This window comes from Microtus oregoni, unplaced genomic scaffold (genome assembly GCF_018167655.1).
Source record: "Microtus oregoni isolate MIOR12 unplaced genomic scaffold, Mior012 000011F_ref0000422, whole genome shotgun sequence".
In the NCBI taxonomy this organism is placed as follows: Eukaryota; Metazoa; Chordata; class Mammalia; order Rodentia; family Cricetidae; genus Microtus; species Microtus oregoni.
Window position 1 is genome coordinate 1,958,546 of NW_024543070.1, and position 16,829 is coordinate 1,975,374.

Consider the following 16,829-nt stretch of genomic DNA (forward strand, 5'->3'; position numbering starts at 1 on the left):
ATTTCAGTTAAGACAAACCACTAGTGTCTAATTCCAAATGTTTTAAACTTCAGCATCAACTTACATACACTATAATATTCTACTAGGTATCTCTATTCCTCTAGATCTATATAAAAATCAACACTGTACTTAAAGTTCAATAAATTGATACCATCTGTAAACATATGTAAAGTAAGCATTTGAGCAGCTATCAGAGGAACCAACAGGATTTAAAAAAAAATAATTAAATTAAAATCACAGTTTTCTGCAATAAAAGGTAAGCACAACAAAAGAACAAAGAGACTAAGGGAAACAGAAGTTAAAAGAAAAACTATGTAAGTGCATTATGAGGGAGAAAGTAAATACTTCACATCATTAGAGATCTGAACAATACAGAGAGAAGGTCTAATAAGCAGTGATGGGGTGGAGGGCAGTGACGATCACAAGCAAAAACCAGATTCAAGAATGAGACGCACAGTAGGCATATGTGTGTGTGTGTGTGTGTGTGTGTGTGTGAGAGAGAGAGAGAGAGAGAGAGAGAGAGAGAGAAATACACTAGAAACTTAGAATCAAAAGGATTATTTGTAGAAAATGGTAAGCTTAAATCTTGAGAAGCAATAATAGTAGTAGTTAAATGCTCAGAGATTGAAACCAAGTTATACTAGATTTAAACCTTTGACTTCCCACTTCACTAGCTGTGTGGTTTGGAAAGTTAGTTAACTTTGCTGTATACTGCAGTTCCTCGTCTGCAAAATGCAGTTAAAACTTTTTATGGCTCCCTCGCTCCTTTCCTCTCTATATATACATGCATATGTGTGTGCACAATATAAAATTTAATATATAAAATAGTGAAAACAGTGCCTTTCACATATCACATTATCCATAAATTTTGACTGTCTAAAAATATACAACCGTAAGATACGACATAATATTCACTTATACCATCACAACTGAAATTAAATGATTGATGTGCTTCAGGTAAAAAGAACAGGAACCAGCCCTAACTTAGTTTAGTAATTTCAATTTGATCCTGTACTTCAATAGCAACAACACAATGTCAGGAAACCACCATGTAGTGCAAGTCACATTACCAACAGATGACCTTTACAGTAGCCATGGACAGCTGGTTACTATGTGAGTGGGAACACCTAGACAAGCTACCGATCTGAAGTAGGAAAAAGACAAAAGTAAACATCCTGTAAGCTGTTACAGAACTACAGACACTAAGATCTGCTCTCAAAATATCCAACAGTGCCTTTATTTCTCCAAAATACAGCAATGAGATGTGTCTAAAAGTATATAAACATAGTATTTCCACTTGACTGTCTTTATGGCTGGTTCTAAACAAAATTACACCTCACCTACTGCACTCGACAAAATCAACAAAACAAACCACACACAAGGAAACTGGTAAACTACAGACCAAAATATAAGCATTTTTCTAACTTTCAATAAATTTAGGGAGAATATGACTACAGGCCATACTTACCTCACAATACAAAAGTAAAAATGTTCCCAGTTACCGTAAATTATGAGTATTAGTAATAATTTTTGTATGTAATGCTGATCACTGCACTTAAAAATAAAAAAACAAACAGGCTGGGTATGGTGGTGCACACCTGAACAGTGGCAGAAGTGGATCCAGAGTTCAAAGTCATTTTCAGCTGTATAGCAAGCTCAAGACCAGCCTGGGCTAGAAAAAAAACCTGCCTAAAAAACAGTCAGAGTAATAGAAAGGTCTCCTACTCCACCTCACCAAAGGAAAAAAATAAAAAAGAGAAATACACAAAATACACTGAACAAAAAGTGCTATATGTTCATGTATATATAGAGATTGGAAGATGACCGGATTTGCATTTTCTAAGGCACCAGTGGTAGGGACAGGACAAACAAGTTCCAAATTTGAAAATGACAGGACTTGAGGGTTACACCTGATAAATTAACCAGACAGGGAGCAGTCAGCCTGGCGGTGGCTTCTGTTCCCTCTGCACACAGCTGTTAAGTACAGCTGCTTCATCACTAGTACAGAATACCACACATTTCTTTCCTGGTATACCACCTCCAACTCCAATGCCATACAAAGAGCTAGAATGTGAAGAAGAAAAAAGAACAATTCCAACAATCAGAATGCCCATTCAAATATTGTACACTTCCTGAATGCTGACTCTCTCTACTGTCGTTCCTATATACTAACTTCCTTTGTCTGTTTAAATTGGCTTTCTATGTAGCCCTTGAAAGTTATTTAATGCAGCGATAAGTAACTGGTCAAAGTGCTGAGAGTAAGTGACCACTGACTATTCAGCCCTAAAAGGAATAGCTAGATCGATCCCCTCAAACTTCCTTCTTATTCCTGAAAACCTGAAGGAATACATCATTCCTAAAGAGGAACAGAAAGAATTTAAAAATCAGCAGAGGGGAAGAAGTGCTATAAAATGCTGTCTACTGGCATGACATGGCCACTGCACTCATGACCTCAGAACAGCTAAGGCTGCCTTCACGAACAAGACTAAGCCCATCAACATTGCAGCATGGACAAAGCAGAGGGATGCATAATGCAGGATCCATTGGCAGTTGATGGCTGCTGGAGGAGGGAGAGTGAGTGGGGTGGGTGGGGACATGACAGGTTGACCAAGCCCCAGTACACAGCCCAACACTCACAAGAATGTAGACAGCACTAACTGGACTCAGTGACCTTTGCTTTTTGTTTTTTTCAGGGACTAGAGGTGGGAGTGGGCATACCGGAAAAAGCAAAGAGAGCAGAGGGGAAGAAAATGGATATGATCGAAATACACTGTCTACATTTATAACATGGATAAAGAATAAACTTTAAATATTTTTAAAATAAAACAATATTTATACTCATTTGGGCACTTGAGATCTTAAGAGTAAAAAAAAAAATTCTCATCAAAAATTAAAAATTTATGTTCCCAACTAGGACAGTTCTGAGAGCTTGATTATAGTAACTGATCTCATGGCTGATTATCACAAGTCCAGTTAAAAACAACAGTGACCTAGGTCCTTACCACAGGGCAGGGAACCCTGACTGCTCTTTGGGCTGGAGAGGGAGGGGGAGAGGAGTGGGGGGAGGGGGAAAAGGGTGGGAGGAGGGGGAGAAGGGTGGGAGGAGGGGGAGGGAAATGGGAGGCTGGGAGGAGGAGGAAATTTGGTTTTTTTTCTCCTTTTCTCAATAAAAAAAAAAAAAAGTTAAAAAAAAAAAAAAACAGTGACTACCCTGACAGAAGCTAACCAGAGTTTGTATTATAAAGTCAAGGACTTGACCTTGAAGTCAGGGAGAACTCATCTGGGTGAGTCAAGTGCCAGACCCCTGTGTCCTGGCAGCATCACAGCACGACACTTATACTCATTTTGGTAAAAGGAAGGGACACAGGCCTACGCTCAAAGACACTTCAAGCAAGACAGACTTTCCATGGCAGTTCAAAAGCTTGCATTTCATCTCATGGCCTCTTCCTCTAACAGTTGCTCTAGCAACACAGGTTACACTCTCAGGACAAGGGTGACAAGAGTAAGGAGAATGTGAACATTAAGCCAACACGAACCTCAGGGAAACCTGACTGACAACGAGAAAATATGCCTTATAAACCATTCCTAGTGCCGCATAAAGGAACACACCTTTAATCCCAGCACTTGAGAAGCAGAAGCTGGTGGAGCTCAAGGCCAGCCTGGTACACATAGTGAGTTCTAGAACAGTCAGTTCTAAACAGAAACTCTGTCTAAATAAATGATAGATAAATAAATGAATGAGTGAATAAATAATAAATGAATAAAATAATTCCTGCGTGCAAATTCTTCCAGAGAACTACTTTGTACCTGTGACACTGAGCACATGGAATTTTACATGACGGTCCTCCTTACTACCACCACTCATGGCTTTCTAAATCCTTGAAAGCCAAGCAACAACCAGCTTTAGTACATTTACAAAACACCAGTAGAAACACTTTAGAAGATAATTGGAAGTGTGTGTTCAAATACAAACCTAAATGCTAAAGGCACTTTTGTCTAAATGCTTGAATCAGAAAGAAAAATTTTGCTTTTATCCACTTAAAAATACCACTGAAATACTGCCAAACTACAAATTTCACTTCCATAATGCTGCCAAAGTAAAAACAGAATTGTCATGCAGAGAAAACACTGACACTTTACACATCATTAGAGACATGAACAAAAGGTCAGTCATGCAAACATTTTTCCTTCTTGGATGAATACCAAAATTGTAAATGTAAAGATAAAAAATTAATAAGCTGATAATCAAAGGAAATAACTGTAGAAAAATAATAGTGAACTTACCAGTTTAATCGCCACATATTCATTTGTGTATAAATTTTTCCCTTGAAAAAGGAAGAAATAAGTCAGATCCTGCTAATACTTTTAAATTTAACTTACATAACTTTTATGACCTGTACTCTTTTTTTAAAAAAAGTATATGAGACATTTAAATAGCAAAAGTTTTTACATCCAGTTATAAAGAAAAAGAAATTGCTAAATTTACTAGCAACTCAAATGTATTTAATATTTCACTTAGATTCCAAGTAGAAACTGTACTTGTAAATATATTATCCATTATAATAATGAACATATTCTGACTGTTGTAATATTGCATGTAACTTAGAAAATAACCAATATTCAAGTGAATACTGAATACATTTTAAGGCAGAATACTTATATAAAAGAAAAATATAAAATATAAAACCTCACCCATCCATCATTTTCTTTTAAACCATTATGAAATATAGTACTAACAGACCACATATTTAATCCAGCATATGTATCAGATATATAAAAACTCTGGAATATGTTTAAAATAAAATTAAATAAGGAAAACTAATCAATAATTGGCTCAAAAAACTCATTAACTATCTTAAAAAAATTATTAGTGTTTTAACTTACAAACAAATTAATTCCAATTATTTATAGTTAAATATAAGAAATGAAATAAAAAATATTTATCATCTCAATATATATGGTGACCTTTCTACGGGTAAGAAAACATGAAGAACAGGATCTTAGACATATTTGGCTACATGAAATACTTTAAACTTCTAAATACTGAAAATTATGTTAAATATAAAGGTATGTAAATATTGGAACACAGGCTTAACATCACTAACATGCAAACAATTTTTATAAACTACAACTGTCTTTGTGTTGGCCATAAGCTAAGAAAATTCCAATGGTCAGAATCTACAACCCCAGAAGAACACTTTGGAGAATTTGAGAGTTAATAAGGCTAGAAGGGTAATATGAAATATCAATTAACATGTATCTTTGCAAGCACATCAAAAAGAATGAAATAAAAAAAAGAGCCAAGTTGTTTCTTAATTTCTAGGCATGAATAATTATAATAATGAAAACAGAATGATTTATTTGTGTTCAAACCCAGAAAGTGACTACTAAAAACAAAACAGGCAGTTTACCAACCTTCATGCACGGCATTTTTTGCACAGGACCCTCTGACCTTTCAGAGCTCCAGATGTACCGCTGTCTTTACAGAGAGTATTCACAGACATATCCTAAATATTGCCCTCACAGCTTAGGGGGGGAAACACTCACATTAAAGCTGAGTAGCATAGATCTCAGAACCTCAACATATTTGACAGATTTAACCCAGTAGAAATACCAAAAGAGGCACAAACCAAGTTTATTCTGAAACGCACAAACCAAGCCTACATAACTATTTTTCAAAGTTTAGAGAATATTTTATTTTTTTAAGCAACTAGTTTCACATTTAGAAATGTTTTCATGCACAGTTTTAGGAACTCGTTATGTATGAAAATGTAGGTGCCCTCTGGGAAACCTGAGTGAAGACTGTTAGTGACCTGATTTTAGACTGGTATCCTATTTACAACTGAATCAAAGATGAAAAATATGTTTCCTCAGAGTATTACCATTTCTTCATAACTATATAAATTTTATTCTGAATATATGCAGGAAAAATCCAAAAGACAAAAGGCTAAATATAGATCCCACAGAACCAAAACATACCAACATTTTTGTTGACTTTCATATAGTCTTATCTTATATGTCACAGCAAAAAGAGAAAGAAAGAAAGAAAGAAAGAAAGAGAGAAGTTGAATCCTAAAAAGAGCATCATCCTTGTTAATATTAGAGATCTGGCTGAAGTGTGGTGATCACAGTCATAAATATGAATGAAGATTAAACAATACAGTCTTGTCACTGTACAGCCACAGTCCTACAGTTAGATGTTAATCAATATGTGTTCCACACAAAAGCAAATGGTGCACCAACTGTGTTTGCCTGTCTGTGTGGTATGAGTAAGATAGAAAGGATATAGAAAATCCTATTAAGGCTACACGAAGCCATCCTGCCAGCCCCACTGTCTAGTCTTTATTTTTACATTTTCCAGTGTTTTAGAATGTTTTTGCAGAAGTCAATAAACATAAAAATAATAAAATTACCCAAATCTTTACGTAATGGAGATATAAGGCTTATGGAACTTCCAGCACAATAATTTCCAAGCCCAAAGATCAAAATAAGGAGTTGTGAGCAATACGGGAATAAAAGGAGAAAAGCAAAACTAAGAGGAGTTATTGAAACTTAATTATGCCAAAAGGTACAGTATCATAAAGCAATATTTCTAAGGGTTTTTTTTTTAATGTAATGTCAATCACACACACCCACAAGAAAACAGAGGAGAAGCTCAGGAAATAATTATCTTTCTCTCAGAAAGCCAGGGGCAGTAGTTCTCAACCTGTAGGTCACGACCTCTTTGGGGACAGTCAGACAACCCTTTCACTGCAGTCACCTAAGACCATCAGAAAACAAACAGATATTTACATTACAATTCATAACAGTAGCAAAATTGCAAACATGAAGTAGCAACAGAAATGATTTTATGGTTGGTGGTCACCACAACGTGAGGAACTGTACTAAACACTGCAGCATTAGAAAGGCTACTGCCATAGAAGACTGCAGAAGCAGCCTGTTTGTGTTAGGTGACAGAAAACAAGGACGTAAAAAAAAGTTTAGGCAAAGGCCTTTATTATTACAGTTTTGGGGGAAAGGCAGGACAAGATAAACAGATTAGGACTGACATGTATCCACAGTTCCAATGGTCTTTGGGTAGACGGCTTGTCTCTAAAAGCATGGTACAGAATACTGTTCCTAGGGATAGAGACAGATAAAAACACTCAAGCTGGAGATTGGATAATTCAATTCACATACCCAAGGCATGCCCCTACCTAAGTCTCTAGTAATTGCTCTTTTCCTTAGAACATACCAACTATAGGAGGCACAGGCTGCCCCGCAAACAAGATGGATTTTTGTTTTTGTCTGTTTTTTTAACATATCCAAAGAAGACTTCTGGGTATTTCAGAGGACCTGAATTCAACTCCCAGGATTCACATGGCAGTTTAAAACCATCTGTAACTCCAATCCAGTAGATTTAACACCCTCTTCTAACCTCCACAGGACTGCACATACTTGGGGCACTGACATACAGACAGGCAAAACTCCTACACAAAATAAAGGAGAGGATAGGGGCTGAGGTAGAGCCTTTGCACTGAAACTTGTGAAATAAAAGTCAAGACAATGCTTGCTGGTTCTTTTACTTCACTAAAAAAGAACTTCACCAGACAATGAGGCTGGAGAAACCTTTGGATAATTCAGACAAGGGGCTCTTACCTGCCCCTCCCCTACACAACACCGATAGAGTGCTAGAGCCAGAGGGATCTGAGGCACCTCACCTTTCAATTGAGCCCAACTCATTCAATAAATTAGTGCTGGTATCAATATTAGTTCAGAGATCCTTAATGTTGCAGTAAGCTGTAATTAAAGCCAGTGGCTGAACTAAGTGAAATCAAGTAACTGTTGAGAATGACTCCCCCGAGCCTTAAGGCTCAGATGACATGGAGGAAAAGAGGCAGAGATCGAAGAACCTAATAATTGGGAAGAGTGCTATGAAATGCTGCCTTCTGGACATGACATGACAACGACACTCATCAACTCACAGCAACTGAGCTTGTCTTCCTAAGACCTGCACAAGTTGAAACCATCAGCATGACCGCATGAGTGGGAGGGACTCATGAGGAGCCATCCCTGGCTGAGGAACTGGTGGCAGCAGCTAGGATAAGGGAGAGCATTTGCTCAGTGAGACGCATCCACTGGTAAGCTGTTCATGTCTAGTAAATGACCCCACACAGGCACGGACACAAAGGCACTCTACTCAAACCCAGTAGGGGCATTTTCTAAAATGAAAACCGTGAGTAGGAGGGGAAACTGCTGGGAAGAGTACAGAGGCACTTGGAAAGGACACGATGAGGTGTGTGGGGATCAAAATACATTACATATATGCATGAAATTGTTAAAGAATTTTAATTATTTTTAAAAGATGTCTAAAGATCATAAGATACAAAAAAATATTTTAAATACACAATAGAATCCTATTATTTTGGCTAGCTTTGTTTGAAGTATTTGTTAAGTATCAAAAATAGTTCTAGGGATTCTGAATTGTTGTTTAAACTTGAAATCTATCTACCAACAGTCAAAAAATGCAAATTGTACTGACAACAGATGAAGACAAAAGAAAACAGCAAATAAATTGACCTATCATTTAAAATAAAGATGTTTAAAATGTTGACATAATTAAATTTAATGCTTACAACTTTGTGTGGTTTTTAATCTCAATCAGTCCTTTTACGAAAAAACTAATAACCTGTAAGAAGAGTTTCCAGCAATGGACAACTCTCTCTCTCCTTGGTGCAACTATGCATGGGATGGGGCTGGGGGTATCTTCGAGTTCTATGTAAAGTTACAACATCAAGGTATCAAAGAGGTATTGGGCAGGTAAAGCATCCTACGAGGTAAGAGACAGCTCTCTACGAAAGAAAGAAAGAAAGAAAGAAAGAAAGAAAGAGCATCCTTGTTGAAAATTAGTACCTTTCTTGAAAACCACTTACCTATAAAAAGTAAATCTTATAGTCTTTCTTGCTCAAATACCACACACACATACAAATTAGTATAGTAAATCAAATGTTCAGGATGCTTTATTAATGTGACTTTAATAAAAATACTTTAAGGATCCAAAGCAGGACTGGAGAGATGGCTCAGCAGTTAAGAGCACTGGTTGCTCTTCCACAGTACCTGAGACCAATTGCCAGCACTCATATGGTGGCTCACACCATCTGTAATTTCAGTAAATTTAGTTATAATAACTTTTTTATAAACAAAGAAACCATGGAGGCCTTTGAAAAGAAAGTAATAAACCCCTCAGAGGTCTCTGAGTAAGAAAAATTAAAATGACTAACTTAGCTCTGTATATGTATATGGACATGGTGTATATGTGTGTGTGTGTGTGTGTGTGTGTGTGTATATATATATATATATATATATGGAAAATACTTAGATATCCACAAAACAATGGCACACATAGAAAGAAAAAAATCTATTTATTTGATATATATGGAAACACTTCCTCCTGGAGAAAGGAATGAAGCATGAAGCTCAGGAAGTAAATGATCTAAACCCTAGAGCTGCAGCTTCCAAACTCACAAGGTCCCTCCCCAAGGTTAAGTTTATGAAAGCAAAAAACAGATGCTCAAAGAAGGGACTCCCTCATCCATGAGTTGTGAGAAGGACATGCTCCCAACCTGTCAAGCTGCCTATGAGTTAGGCAGATCTCTGGAAATGCAACTTTTTCTGAGCTGGCACCCACATAGGGTGGGCTTTTCACTGATGCAGCTGCCTTGGAGTCATACTGGCCTCTCACACAGACTACTAAAATTACCAATAAACTCTTGGTTTACCAAATTAGAATTTCATATAATTGTGTCTTTGCAAGAAAAGTCTCAGACTATAAGTTATTATAGTACTCATTTGACTTTTCAAGATATACATATATATAATACTTTAAATGAATATGTAAGTATCATACATACAAACACAACACACTTAGAATCTACATAGGCACTTGATTGGATAAGATTAGAGATCCTAAGCCAGCACATTGTATTTACTTTTGCTCATTCACAGATACACAGAAGGGAATGCTCCACAAAATACAGTATAATTTCAATATACAGATCATGGATACCATGTCTCATATTGTTCTGGTTAAGTTGGCCCACTAAAATTGTTCTATATGAATACGTACATATACATAGTGTATATTGTAAGAATAGTTATTTCTAAATTATATAAAAAACTGTAATAAAAACAACCAAAGCCTATATTGGTGTGGCAGGTCCTTCTGTCTATGTGTTGCTTTTATTGGTTAATGAATAAAGAAACTGCTTTAAGTCTATAGCAGAACAGGACAGAACAGAGCTAGGCAGGGAAAACTAAACTGAATGCTGGGAGAAAGAAGGCGGAGTCAGAGAGAAGTCATGTAGCCTCCGCCAGAGTACAACTTTACTTTGTAAGCCACAGCCTCATGGTGATACACAGATTAATGGAGATGGTTTAATTTAAGATATAAGTTAGCCAGAAATAAACTTAAGCTATTGGCCAAATAGTATTGCAAATAACATGGTTTCTGTGTGATTATTTCAGGGCTGAGCAGCCAGGAACAAACAAGCGGCCTCCTACAACACTATATAGATATTGTATTAGCTTTTTATATTATACTCTAAATTTAATATTTATAATAACCTAGAAAGAGATCCATGAACATTTTTCAGTATATAATCCATGTTAAGAATTAGATGGATAATCTCAAATTTGACAGAAAGTAAATAACCTAGTTTCTCTGACTCCCAAGTAAGAACACTATCTTTAAAAAATAAGCCACAAAATATTTGCCCTTTCAAAGATTTTAATCCCTACTAAATGTAACAACTACATTGTTTATAGTTATGTACAAGAATGTCACTAGCTTTTATTAGCTTGCTTCTTCATTTATATTTAATGTTCAGTAGCAACACAAAACAAATGAAACAGAAGAGACACTACAAGTTAGGGTGTTTAAAAAAAATAATAAGAAATAGCTCAGTAGAAATATACAAATAATTTTATTTTCAACAAAGAGGGGACCCAGTGAAAACTGTGAGGCTATTTTTCCCCTCAAGTTCATAGTCTTGGTGAGACAATGAGGAAGTCCTTAATGTGCCTAATTACCTTACTACTGATTGCTGTGACACCTTGCCACATTCCTTGTTGCTTTTCAATGGAGACAGCTTCTCTACTACACTACGAGTAAGAAGATTGAATTTCACTTCTAAATCTGTCACTGAACTGCTCTGTGGCATTCAGCAAGTGCCTTCCCTATGGAGTGTCAGGTTCCTGGAGTGGACCGTTAGGAGCGTCAATAAGCACAGCATTTCCCAAACTATCACAGCATGAGTAGGTAGATAACTCTGAGATCCTTGTTAAAGAAATGATGCTGAACCTTACCTTAGACACAGTAGGGCAAAGGAAAGGGGAGAATGGTGCAGAGAAACTAGCTATTATAACGAGTAAAAGTTAACTTTACATAGTATCTTAACTTGACTTTAAGCCACATATATGACTCTAAAGTGATCAGTTACTAAATGTTTTGAAATATGAAAATGGAACCTAAATATCTCCCAAAAATATACTATACAACAAAAGACTTACTGGAAACTATGGCCTTTGTAAAATTTTATTTACTTATTTTTATGTGTATGAATGTTTTGCCTGCATATACATACACACATACATAATACATACATACAGACACGTGTGCACTATGCACTTGAGCCTGACGCTCAAGAAAGTGAGAAGCACAGGATCCCCTTGAACTGGAGTCCCAAGTGTTTGTGAGATGCAATGTGGTGCTGGGAATCAAACCCGGGTGCTCTGGAAGAGCAGCAAGTGCTCTAGTACCACTCAGCCACCTCTCTAGCCCCTGCATGATCTTTTAAACTTACTTTTTCTTGTTTTCTCACATTCTTAAGAAATGAGAATGGTTAATCTCAAACAAATAGACATCTAGATACTAGGAAATTTCGTACAAATGAAAGTACAAATAAATAAGAAATTTCCAACACCTATATTCTTTATAACCAGTACTTTGAGAAAGCATGGTTCAACTAAAGCCCCCAATGTATACACAAGGAACTTAACACTAAAGCAAGAAAGTAGTCTTACAAGTGTATTTCTTTACAAGTGTATCTTTACATAATGTAACAAACAAAATAGTCTTACCTAATCGTAATTCTCCAAAATTGCCACATCCAATTTTTTTCCCAACTCTAAAGTTAGGTCCAACCATTAAAACTCCAGAGGAAGAAGAGCCAGTTCCTCGAGTGCTGTGTCCTGATCGACCACTGGGTCGTGCCATTCTATCATCTGATTTGTCCTTGTCTTTCTTTTTATTATCCATATCAAGTTTGCGGTACTCCACTTTGAATTCTTTAATCAAGACAAGCACAATGAAATGGGCACTGTAAGAGTAGGCGCATCACTAGGTAAGAGTACCCGATGAGCAGCGTTAGCGTTCAAACTCCAGCTGATAGTCAGTCAGCTGAGGCGTGTTCATCCCATTCGGACAACTGTTCGCAGCTGTCTTCTCAGCAAAGTATGTCTTCAAAATTATCTTCTCAGGGATCGAAGCTGGTTTGATAGAGAGCTGTGACATTAAAAGGAGAAAACTGTCAACAAAGATGACATATATATTTAGGAAAGTGAACAATAAAAGCTTAGGTTACCTGTTGAGGCCCCAGAAATCAAAGCACAGTAGACTCTTAAATGAACCATTAATTTTTACCTATACTTTAATACAACATGTCACAAAAAACAAATTTAACTTTTTTTTAAAAATTGTGAATCTGAGTGTACATGTGATAAAATATATGTGTGTAAATGTTTATATGATCATGAACATATGGGCACACGCATATATGCAAGTATGTATGGAGGCCAGAGGTAGAAATCAGATATTTTATTAGTTTTTGTTGCTATGATAAAACATCATAATCAAAATCAGCTTATAGAAGAGTTTATTTTGGCCACAGAGATAAGGAATGCAAGGCAACAGGCGGCCCAAGCCAGAGATTGAGAGATTATATATCTCAACTGCAGTAGCAAGCAGAGAAAACAAATTATAATCAAGGTAAGACTAAAAACTCTGTAAGCGTGCCCCCAGTGACACACTCCCTCCAGCAAGGCTAGACCACCAAAGAATTTTGTAACCTCCCCAAACAAACCACCAACTGGGGACCAAGTGTTCAAACAATTGTGCCTATGGGAGCCATTCGCATTTAAGTCACCACAGGTGTCTATCTTAATTACCTCTCTCTCTCTCTCTCTCACACTCTCACACACACACACACACACACACACACACACACACATATACTTAGTGCGCATGGACTAGCCAGGCTGACAGGACAACAAGCTCCAAGGGTCCCCCTGCCCATGTCCCTTTCCCCCTTTCCAGTGATAGGGTTATGGAGGCACACGTCATACCTGGCTTCTTAGAGGACCCCACACTTGTGCAAGAGCTACTTTTCCACTTGAGCATCTCCCTATCCCCAACAAACACAAAACTTAAAAATCAGGGATCTGGTTGTTTTAAAACAACAAAGAAGAAAAGGTACTGAGTGTTTCATAAAACAGCATCCACTGATTAGACCAGACATTCCCATTTAAAAGTTACTGTAATAAGAAAAACAGGTACTCAAAGTCTGAGAAATTAATATAGCTATTCTATTTAAAAGCACAAAAACAACACACACATTTTAAAAATTTTAAATCTTAATTATTTTCTTCACTCTTGTATACTTAATTTTTACTTTTCAAAAGTATGTTTTCATTTTAAAAGTATATTCTCATTTACTCAAATATTTATTATCCTTTATATATATATATAGGAAAGAGTCACAAAACTGATAGTACAAAAACACGGTCTTTGGATCTCTCAAGAAAAATAATTTTTATGTAACATTCAAACTAAGGCTTTAAAAAAAATAATTTCACAAGGCTAAGAGATGTTGGAGAAGATAGGCATATAAAAGTTTCCTTTAGAGACAGGGGTTTTACTATGTATCACAGGCTGGTTTCAGACTTGCAATTTTCCTGACTCAGACTCCCAACCAAGTTCTAGCATTACATATACCACCATGCCTAGCTACCTGCACTGAGTTTTCCAATATACAGATGAAACCACTAAAGCATTAAAAGGTGCTGGAGACTTTTAAAAGAGCAATCACATACTTCCTTTAAAAATTTAGCTAGCAAATACATGTGAACTCTACAGTTAGTCCGGCAGCTACATTAGATGAACATCTACTTTCGTCCAAGCAATCCAAGCAGGCTTCCACGCCTTGCAATAACAGTGTCAAGCTAGGCTGTGGTGATACATGTCTGAAATGCCCTTACTGGGCTCCATAATAAAATAAGGAAGAACAGAACACCTCAAAATGTAGCTTTTAAAAATATCTATAAAATCAACACAATCCCAAAAAACTGGTGAGTCTGTTTTCTAACATAAGACTGCGCCTAAAGTTATTGTAAAAATGCAGAATCTAGAATAATCTCAAACCACAAAAACAAAATTAAATATACAGCACCTAATGCCAAGGCTTACTAGAGAGCTACAGTAATCAAGACAATGTGGAGCTACTACAGAATAGGTAAGTGAAAGAGCAGAGTCCAAAACAGGGCCACACAGATGCCCAGCTGATTTTCCATTAAGACATTAAGTCGATTCAAAAATGACATGGGTCACAACAACTATACATCTGTGTGTGTGTGGGGGGGAAGAACCTTGATTCAAACCATGAAAGAATAGTATGTAATGAATCATACCTCTAAACACAAAAAAATGAGAACCATAAAGGAAAATAACTTTGTAAGCTTGTGATATATAAAGGAAAAATAAAATAAAAAGTTAATAGAGCTGGAGAGAAAAAACAAAAATTATGGAAAATTAGTTCATATATTTATGAATATGCATTAATACACTACAATTAAATAATAAACTATTCTTATGCAAAAAATAAATATATTTTCCACAAGGAATGTTAGCAAATAGCCAATAAATATATGAAGTCTTGATTATCATATTCACCATAGAAATACAAATTAAAAGCATAAAAGTATCATGTCATACTCATAAGTATGGAAAACTTTACAAGATTACCAGTAGCAATGCTAGCAGAAATTAAGAACAAGCATGTCTGTCCTTAATTTCTGTACAAGCACAATACGGTATGACAAGGAACCAAGTTTGACAGTTTCTTATAAAGGAAAACGTTTATTTATCCTATAACCTATCAATAAAAAATGTATTCAGAAAGATCTATCACCAATTTTTTATTGTAACTTCATTTATAATAGCCAAAACTGAATAAAATTAAAGTATTCTCAACAAAAAATAAGCAAATTGGCATATTCATATAACAGAATACCATTTGAATCATGAGTAGGTTGAAAGACATCAGACACAATGAGTTAAAGTCACAGAAATACTAGAACCAGCAGAATTAAGCTACAGGACTAGAAATCAAAGCCAAGGTTTACCAGGTGAAGGATAGTTCACTAGAAAATAGCATGGAGGAACTTCCTTGTGGAAGCATATATCCTGTACCTTCATTAAGAGTATAGGCAGCTATATATACTTGTGAATGCATAAAACTACATTTGAAACCTCTGCATGGTGTTACATGTACATTGTGCCTCAAAATGTGGCTTTTAAAATAATAGTTGGGCTGACTGAATGGATCAGAGGGTAACAGTATAGTGCTCCAACCCCCATAAACTGCCTTCTGACCTCCACATAAGTGTGCACACAAATATATATAAGTTAAAATAAATACTAAAAAACAATGCCCAGGGCTGGAGAGATGGCTCAGCGGTTAAGAGCATTGCCTGCTCTTCCAAAGGTCCTGAGTTCAATTCCCAGCAACCACATGGTGGCTCACAACCATCTGTAATCAGTTCTGGTGCCCTCTTCTGGCCTTCAGGCATACACACAGACAGAATATTGTATACTTACTAAATATATTAAAAAAAAAAACAGTGCCCATTCACAAATCAAAAATTTAGCAAAATATCTCAAATTATATTATAATATCCCCCTTACTACATAAATTTACATAAAATTTACCTTAAAATGTAGCTCTTTTAAATAGTTAATTAGCTGTTAACTATTAACTTTTGAAATTTTTAAAACAAAATTCCTTCTCTGCTTTTTTTCCATTTAGAAGAAAGTTATTTTCTTTTAGAAAATTTATGTATTTTTGATATATAGCTTTTCATTTATGTTTAAACAGTGAGCTATCCAAAACCATATTCTACATATAAGAAACCAAATAATCCACAAATGAAGTAAAAATGTTCCATAGATATTTATACATTTCTCACTCCTCAACCTATTTGCCCTTCCCTTCCTCTCAGTTACTTAATGTGCTTCTTTTTGGTAAAGCCTGTGTATGCATAATTGTGTATAGAAATACTTGTAGACTGTTCTGTCTGTGCAAGAGGTGCATAGGAAATCTTCCAAGAACACAAACTGTTCCACAATAGAAATAGAAAGTAACAGAGTATCATTAAATTAAAGAGCTTTTACTCTCTCCCTTTCATAGCCTTCCATCCCTTATGAACCCTAGCAGAGGGAATTCAGCAACAGGATGGAGGACAGTAAGACCAAGAAACAGCCCTAAATTCCTTCCCTATAGAGGGGCCCAGAAAATAGGCCCACACCTGAAACTGGGAAGTCAGGAGAGAAGCAAGAAGCAGTAAATTAGCTCTAAATGAAGCCATTAAAAAATGAACAGGTTTTTTAATGCTGGAAATGAGTCCACTCCCAAAACTGAATTTTCTGAATAGATAAAAACAAAGTCATGGAAACTGACTAGGAAATCAATCATTCATGACAGGTAGGGAGGGCAAGTCAAAGTTTGACAACAATGACC

At 36.1% G+C, this 16,829-nt stretch overlaps 1 protein-coding gene across 11 annotated transcripts in view; it reads right to left on the reverse strand.

Annotated features, from left to right (window-relative positions):
* Nucleotides 1-16,829, reverse strand: part of LOC121453278 (casein kinase I) — an 88,695-nt gene that overhangs the window by 50,960 nt on the left and 20,906 nt on the right. For all 11 annotated transcript variants that reach the window (XM_041659898.1, XM_041659899.1, XM_041659893.1 and 8 more), the window contains 2 exons: nt 12,118-12,541; nt 4,285-4,325 (listed from right to left, as the gene is read on the reverse strand). In XM_041659898.1, the coding sequence (XP_041515832.1) occupies nt 4,285-4,325; nt 12,118-12,295 (219 nt within the window). In that variant the 5' untranslated portion in view covers nt 12,296-12,541. The remainder of the gene's footprint in view (nt 1-4,284; nt 4,326-12,117; nt 12,542-16,829) is intronic.